The 8,379-nt window shown below is 38.9% G+C and overlaps 1 protein-coding gene across 1 annotated transcript; it reads left to right on the forward strand.

Moving 5' to 3' along the window:
* Nucleotides 1-205: 205 nt before the first annotated feature.
* TAF13 (TATA-box binding protein associated factor 13) lies at nucleotides 206-7,622 on the forward strand. Its single transcript, XM_007449330.1, has 4 exons — nucleotides 206-245; nucleotides 1,082-1,160; nucleotides 5,123-5,220; nucleotides 7,303-7,622. Exons 1-4 carry the CDS (start codon nucleotides 219-221, stop codon nucleotides 7,471-7,473), a joined length of 375 nt encoding a protein of 124 aa, XP_007449392.1. The 5' UTR covers nucleotides 206-218; the 3' UTR covers nucleotides 7,474-7,622.
* The last annotated feature ends 757 nt before the right edge of the window (nucleotides 7,623-8,379 follow it).

Below are 8,379 nucleotides of genomic sequence, written 5' to 3' on the forward strand. Positions count from 1 at the left end.
TTGCTAATTTTTAATTCCTTCTTGCCAAGACGTCACCCTTCCCTCCTTTAGTACCGTTGTGGTTCCACCGCCGGGCGAGACGCGCACGCTCTACTTCCGCAGGCGGGGTTCCAACTAGGCCCCGCCCGCCTCCTCGCGTCACCGGAAGTGAGGCCGCGGAAGTAGTAAAACCCGCTCCATGGGAGGCGGGCGCGCCTTGGACGTGGCTGGCTGCTGGGATGGCAGATGAAGAAGAAGACCCCACGGTGAGTGATCACCTCTGTTCCAACCCACTTTTTTATTCACTCCCTCGGGCACCGTAGCGGAGGCCGAGAATCGGGTTTGTTTTCCTTAGTGAATTCAGCCGAGAGAATCGGGGACTTCACCCCGTGTTAGGCTTTTCTTCCGATTAGTCGTAGGACACGGGGCAGGAAGAGTAGGAGGGTGGTCCCCTGCCCTTTGCTTTTGGTCCATATTTGCCAGACACCCTTTGAAACACCTAGAGAATCATCAGAGGACAGAGCTAGTATTTGTTATAGCCCTCATTATGAACCAACAATTCAACTTCTAACAAAACTATATACTTATTGTAAAGTAGTGGAAAAATAATGGACTCAAAGTCAGGGAACATGGGTTTCAAAACCTCTGTTCTCTGAGAGCAAAGTTATTTAACTTTGAGCCTCGGTTTTCATGTCATAAAATAGGCATAAGTCTTACTTGAGGAAAGTTCTTAGCGCTGTGTAAGCAGTGCTTAGTAAATACTAGTTTTGCTTACTTTTATTCAATATCAACTCTTTTAATAGTAAAACTGTCTAGAAATAGGCCAACTTTGTTGGTTAAAAAAAAGAATGTATGGTCGTTGGAACTGTTCCAGGAGAGGCAGTACAGTTGTTGCGGACATTGTAGAAGCCATTCCTGTGTGAGTCTGAAGTTGGACAGGATAGTTGTAAGGCGCCTAAAATAATAAGGTTTCATGGTTTTTGCTGCTTGCTTTATTTAGGCTTTCTGGCATGATATCAGTGTTGAAAATGGAAAAAAATGTTAATTATTAAAAAGTCAAAAGCAGTGCTTGACGTATCTATATATACATTTTAACTTCTAGTTTGAGGAAGAAAATGAAGAAATTGGAGGAGGTGCAGAAGGTGGACAGGGTAAAAGAAAGAGACTTTTTTCTAAAGAATGTAAGTAGTATTTGACAATGATTTTTTATAGATAAAAACTTCTGGGTCTGTTGGTTCAAAGTAGATTTATTGTTCTGAATGTGTTTCCTTGTAGGGACAATATTCTCAGACTTGTGCATAAATTCTGTTTAACCTGTGAATCACAGATAGTAATAATCCTAACCCCAATTTATGTATTTATATATATGCGTGTATACACACACACGCACACACACACACACCCATACTTTTTTTTTTTTTAAGTAAAGAAATGTGATCAGTGTTTCAATTCAGGGCCTAAGGACATACCTCCGTTACCTCCCCTGTCCCTTACCTTTCAGCAGTAGGAGCAGGGACTCCTTTGACTGTAAGCCGAAGGTTTTTTTGGATCCTGGAACAGGTGCTGAGGGTAGGAATTAAGTTGGGGCTTTGGACTAAGGCAATGGACAAGGCAGGAAGATGATGAACAATGTGAGGCAGTCCAGTGGCATAGAGATTATAAGGTTTTGGTTGTCTAGTCTGTTCCCTCAGTAGACCTTTTGTGGCAGCAGCAAGGAGAGCTGCTGCTACTACTGATGCTCAAGGCCAGCCCCTGAAAGGCACCGTGAGAAAGTGCTCTCCATCTCCCAGTCCTGATAAGGCGACACATCACCTGACTTATTTATGCTGGTTCCGATGTAAGCAGTTCCCAAATGCTCTTTAAACTACAGAGTCAATATGTGGGGGTTTTTTTTGCCATTCAAATCCCTTCCTATATCTCAATTTCTCACCTTAAGTTGACCACTACTTATTCCATCTCTGATGTTATTTACTCCATTTGTACGTGGTTTTACCTAAGTCGGCATAAGAAGGGGATTCCTACACCAGAGCATCCCAGAGTGATGACAAGAATTTGGAATCTTCACAGCCTTTTCCTTGTCTTACCTGAATCTTCCTATGACTTACTGACCAAGATCTGTTCTCCTAGACCTTCTTTTTTAAAAAAATTTTTTGCTAATATAACACAAAATTTCAAAGCATTCACTTCTGTTTATGTCTTTACAGACCCTTTAACCAAATGCAGTTCACATACTTCCTGTCTAATATGTTTTTGCTTTGCCAGTGAAGTATATTTCCCTACTGATGAATTCTCCCCATCAGAATGTTAATGACAAGGTATCTCCCTCAAAATATTTAAGGAAAAATATTACGTTTACAGTGGAGAATCCTGGCAGACATTACTTTAGCCAAGTGATCAAAGTTAATAAGATCACCAGTAATATATGTTGACATTACATACCCCTGATATAATGCATTAAGAGGTACATCATCACTGTATTCCCTTTCTAGTAATGCATAACCACAACCTAATCATGAGAAAACATCAGACAAACCCAAATTGATGGACATTCTACAAGATAACTGACCAGTATTCTTCAGAAGTGTCAAGGTTATAAAAGACAAGGAAGGGCTTCCCTGGTAGCACAGTGGTTAAGAATCCACCTGGTAATGCAGGAGACACGGGTTCGAGCCCTGGTTTGGGAAGATCCCACATGCCGCAGAGCAACTAAGCCCATGCGCCACAACTACTGAGCCTGCGCTCTAGGGCCCGCGAGCCATAACTACTGAAGCCCGCACGCCTAGAGCCTGTGCTCCTCAACAAGAGAAGCCACTGCAATGAGAAGCCTGTGCGCCACAACAAACAGTGACCCCCGCTCACCACAACTAGAGAAAGCCCGTGTGCAGCAACGAAAACCCAATGCAGCCAAAAACAAATAAATAAATAGATAAATTTAAAAAAAAAAGACAAGGAAAGTCTGAGGAACTGTCACAGAACAGAGGAAACTAGGGAGGCGTGACAACTAAATATTGTGGGATCCTGAAACAGAAAAGGTACACTAGTGGAAAAACTGGTACAATCTGAATAAGTTATGTATTTGTACCAGTGTTAATTTCTTAGTTTTGAGAAATGTCTTTGGTTGTGTAAGATGTTAACATAAGGGGAAACTGGATATAGGGATTCGGGAACATTGTGCTATTTTTGCAACTCTTCTCTAAGTCTGAAATTATCTAAAAAAACAAACCAAAAAAAAAAAAAGCAGGGGCTTCCCTGGGGGCGCAGTGGTTGAGAGTCCGCCTGCCGATGCAGGGGACGCGGGTTCGTGCCCCGGTCCGGGAGGATCCCACATGCCGCGGAGCCTGCGCATCCGGAGCCTGTGCTCCGCAATGGGAGAGGCCACAACAGTGAGAGGCCCGCATACAGCAAAAAAAAAAAAAAAGCAAAAAAAATTTCAGAATCCAAAAAAGATAGAGGGGAGAAAATATTGGCTCCTGTGTTTGTTTTCTCCTTCCTGTATCTGGACCTAAAAGCTCCTGCCAGAATAAACCCTAGGGGTGCTTCTGTATCCTAGTCTGGCTTCCAGGTCACCCGTTTCTTTTCTTCCGCACGCCTGGTCTACTGTCTTCTTAGTTCTGCCTGCTTTTGCTTCTCCTAAATAGAAATTATTCTTAACGTACTCATTTGTACTTTTAGAAGTGTTCTAGGAGTTCGTTCCATTTATTTATTTATTTATTTATTTTTATTTTTTTTTGCGGTACGCAGGCCTCTCACTGTTGTGGCCTCTCCCATTGTGGAGCACAGGCTCCGGACGTGCAGGCTCAGCGGCCATGGCTCACAGGCCCAGCCACTCTGCGGCATGTGGGATCTTCCTGGACCGGGGAACGAACCCATGTCCCCTGCATCGGCAGGCGGACTCCCAACCACTGCACCACCAGGGAAGACCCGTTCCTTTTTTTAAAATGTAAAACTTAAATACAATAAATTGCACTAGTCTTCATTGAACAGCTTGATGAATTTTCCATATATACATATACTTGTAACCACCAGTCAGATCAAGATACAAAACATGTCTAACATATGACAGGGTTTCTTAGTATTTATATACCCTTTGAGAATCTGCTAAGAGTTGATTCTTCTTCCAGAAAAATGCACACACAAATAAGGTATAAAATTTTTACATATAATTTCAATAGGGTTCCAGGACTTCTCAAAACTTGTCCATGGACTGATTAGGAGTTTATAGGCTATAGCATAAGAATCCATATGGATCCCATCTGCCCTAAATTACCAAGAAGTGTAATACTGTTGTGGGTAGGAGTATAGACTCTGGTGCCAGATCATCTGGGTTCAAATTCAAGTTCCATCTCACTATCTGTGTGACCTTGGGTAAATCACGTAAACTCTATGCCTCAATTTTCTCATCTATGTAAAATGGGGATAATAGTAGTTTCTACTTCAGAGGATTGTCCTGAGGATTAAGTGAGCTTACAACAGTGCCTGGCATGTAGTAAGGGCTATATAAGTTTTAGCTATTAGCAGTTATTTTCATTATTCTGTAGACTTTTCTTCTCTTTTGCATTTTCTATGGTTCCTTCAGATGAAGACTGAGGGCTTTGCTGACAGTTGCTTTGATCCAGGGAATAAAATGTCAAGATTCTGTATAGTAAGCCCTTTGCTTTCTCCTTTTGATTAACCTGTTCTTCCTATAAGAAGGTAGTTGGAGCACTTTCTCTCATGTCCTCTTCCTTATGGTAGTATCAGAAAGGATTTTGCCTTCTTTTTTCCAAGACCTCCCCCTCACCCCCTGAAAACACTCCCAGTAAAGGCTAAACCATTGCTGCTCATCCTGTTCCTGCTACGAAGTTTCCTACTTAAAGGCATTCTGGGGTTGTTGGTGAGTAGATAATAGAGATTAGGGAAGGAATATTGGTATCAGGGTTTAGTAGCTGGGAGGGAAGGGGAGTTCCTACCTAGGGAAGGCTAGGTAAGAACAGTTGGTTATGTACTAGGGGTTAATACCTTTTAAACCAAAATCCATACTTGGAGACAAGAAATACAATGTAAATATACTTTCATACCAATATCTTCTATAGTTTAGTTCAGTTCTAATTTGAAAAAGTATTGGTCAAGTTTGTGTAAACAAAAATGATTGTTCTTTTTACAGTACGGTGTATGATGTATGGGTTTGGGGATGACCAGAATCCTTATACTGAGTCAGTAGATATTCTTGAAGACCTTGTCATAGAGTTCATCACTGAAATGGTAAGTTTTTTTTGTAATTGGTCTTAGTTAATTAAGGAATAGATTTGAAATTCTAACTTTTAGATAAGACTAGAACTATGGCATCCTTTGAAATAAGCTTGAGTGCCATTTGAATGCCTGTTTTATGGAAGTTACTGGTTACTATTTATCATTAAGGATAGAGAGAGATAAGTGTGTGTGGGTGTATACACACACACAAACACCCACACACACATACACAAACACCCACACACACACACACACAATATATTCTACCCCCTCCTCTGAATTTTATTTATAAGGACATAATTATAAGATCCTTGAATAAAATGTAAAATATTACCCATAATCCCATCATCCAACATAAATTTCCCTCTTCCAGTATTTATGTAAAGATATACAGTGTTTTACATAGTGTTGATCATAGTAAACATTCTTTTTATTCAGTTTTTAATACATATTTCATATGTTCTAATCACAATTATTTTAGTAGCTGCATAAAATTCATTCAAATTATTTTCTAATATACTTAACCATTTCCCTATTGAAATTATTTACATATTATTTTTAACTGAGTAGATAAGTTTGAATGACCATATTCATGAAATTTCCCCCTTCTTTGGATATGTTTGCAGGGATGGGAATACTGAGTTTGTTTGCGTTCAGTTCTTATGAATTTTTACCCTGTGTTTTGGATTATTTCCTTCGTAAAGAATAATAGAAGTAAAATTACTGGGTCAGAGAGTGCATTTTTAAAAATCTTTTTCTGCTTATGAAAGTAATATTGACTAAATTTAGAAAGCATTAAAGAGTGCAAGGGAAAAAATAAAAATCTGTAATCCTTCTACCTAGAGATAACTAATGCTGAGATTTTGGTGAATATTCTTTTGTCTTTTTACACATATTTTTAAACTTTATAAAATTGAAATCATATATATAGTCGTAGAACCTGCTTTTTCACTTAGGTAAGTCTACAACATTTTCCCTGTGTCACCGCATAATTAATATTTTTGATGGCTTCACAATATTAATTGACTAGGTATGCTCAAATTGGTTCAATTTATTAAATATTTAATTTCCCTTTTTCAGTCTTTAGAAATAATGCTGTGATGAATTTTTGTTTTTGCAGTATGAATATGTAATGGTAGGGGATGAGATTTGATTTTAAGGAAACCCACCAATATTTATCAGCTACTGAAATGGACACAAAGTTTAAATGAAGTGGGTGGTTACAAAGAAATTATAAAATTATTTTATGCAAATGAAGACAAACTACATATATCAAAACACACAGAAAGAAACATCAGTGCGAATGGATAAAGAAGATGTGGCACACATATACAATGGAATATTACTCAGCCATAAAAAGAAATGAAATTGAGTTCTTTGTAGTGAGGTGGATGGACCTAGAGTCTCATACGGAGTGAAGTAAATCAGAAAGAGATAAACAAATACCATATGCTAACACATATATATGGAATCTAAAAAAAAAAAAAGGTTCTGATGAACCCAGGGGTAGGATACGAATAAAGACGCAGATGTAGAGAATGGATTTGAGGACACGGGAGGGGAGGGAAGGGTAAGCTGGGACGAAGTGAGAGAGTAGCATTCACGTATATACACTACCAAATGTAAAATAGATAGCTAGTGGGAAGCAGCTGCATGACACAGGGAGATCAACTCAATGCTTTGTGACCACCTACAGGGGTGGGATAGGGAAGGTGGGAGGGAGACGCAAGAGGGAGGGGATATGGGGGTATATGTATACGTATAGCTGATTCACTTTGTTAAATAGCAGAAACTAACACAACATTGTAAAGCAATTACACTCTAATAAAGATGTAAAAAAAATTTTTTTTTAAATCAATGAATTTGAGTTTTAATGTCTTTAATATTAAAATTTGTCTATAAAGCATTGAAACATTGCTAATAACGGTAGAAAGTGGACAAAGGACATTAATAGAAAGACAGTTCATAAGTGACTAGCTATAATAATTAGAAGAGAAAGTTTCAAACTCACCAGCATTAAATAGACACAAGTTAAAAGAATAAAATGTTAGATTTTTTTCAAAATTAATTGAATTTAATGTTTTTTTGTAATAGACTCACAAGGCAATGTCAATTGGAAGACAAGGTCGGGTACAAGTTGAAGATATCGTCTTCTTGATTCGAAAGGACCCAAGAAAGTTTGCTAGGGTTAAAGACTTGCTTACTATGAATGAAGAATTGAAACGAGCTAGAAAAGCATTTGATGAAGCAAACTATGGATCTTGACACCTTTTGTACTTTCTGAAGCTTCATTATTTTCTGGGGAAACCATATTTAATAACTATATTTTTCACAGTAAGGTTCTGATATCTAGCCATGTGAATGAAAGATAGAGAACCACAAAGTTTTCAGTCTTTATTTACATGTCTTCAATTTTAGAGTGATATTTGAGCCTTTAATTGCCTCCCATTATATTACCATACTTTGAATTACTTACTGGATTTTAATGACCACATGTAAGTCAAAGTACCTTGCAAACCATTCAGTTCCTTCTGATTTTGTGCCATTGTAGGCTGTACTGTGGCTGTTTAATATGTGAAATCTAAATGGTACCTTTGATAGCTAAGACATGTGTTTCATGTTTCTAAAGTTTTTAGATTACAGTAGTCTAAGTTATTAAAAGATAGTGAACTGGTTTGTGTTCCTTTTAAGGAGAAAATGATAGAAAATACAGCCTTTTTTAAGAGTGTTTGTCTTAAGATAATTTGTTTTAATACTCTTTTCTTCAGATAACAAGTGATTTTTTTGATTTTAATTTTTTATTTTTTGAGAAACTAAAAGTTTCCTATGAATGCTTCTGTGTTGGAAGACCTATTTGATTTAAAATCTTTGGGGCTGGGCTTCCCTGGTGGCACAGTGGTTGAGAGTCCGCCTGCCGATGCGGGGGACATGGGTTCGTGCCCCGGTCTGGGAGGATCCCGCGTGCCGCGGAGCGGCTGGGCCCGTGAGCCATGGCCGCTGGGCCTGCGCATCTGGGCCCTGTGCTCCGCGACGGGAGAGGCCACAGCAGTGAGAGGCCCGCATACCGCAAAAAAAAAAAATCTTTGGGGCTTATACTGTTTGTCAGGTTTTAAGAGAACTCATTTCCCCAGGTCAAATTAAAGCTTCTAAATATAAGTGTTTTCAGTAGCA

Source organism: Lipotes vexillifer, unplaced genomic scaffold, assembly GCF_000442215.2.
Source record: "Lipotes vexillifer unplaced genomic scaffold, Lipotes_vexillifer_v1.1 scaffold393, whole genome shotgun sequence".
Classification (NCBI taxonomy): Eukaryota; Metazoa; Chordata; class Mammalia; order Artiodactyla; family Lipotidae; genus Lipotes; species Lipotes vexillifer.

Bases quoted from the DNA above. Each gene is read 5' to 3' on its own strand.
- TAF13 (XM_007449330.1), top strand. From the start codon at position 219: ATGGCAGATGAAGAAGAAGACCCCACG. The intron at 246-1,081 runs GTGAGTGATCAC...TTTAACTTCTAG, and splicing joins ATGAAGAAGAAGACCCCACG to TTTGAGGAAGAAAATGAAGA. The intron at 1,161-5,122 runs GTAAGTAGTATT...TTCTTTTTACAG, and splicing joins GAGACTTTTTTCTAAAGAAT to TACGGTGTATGATGTATGGG.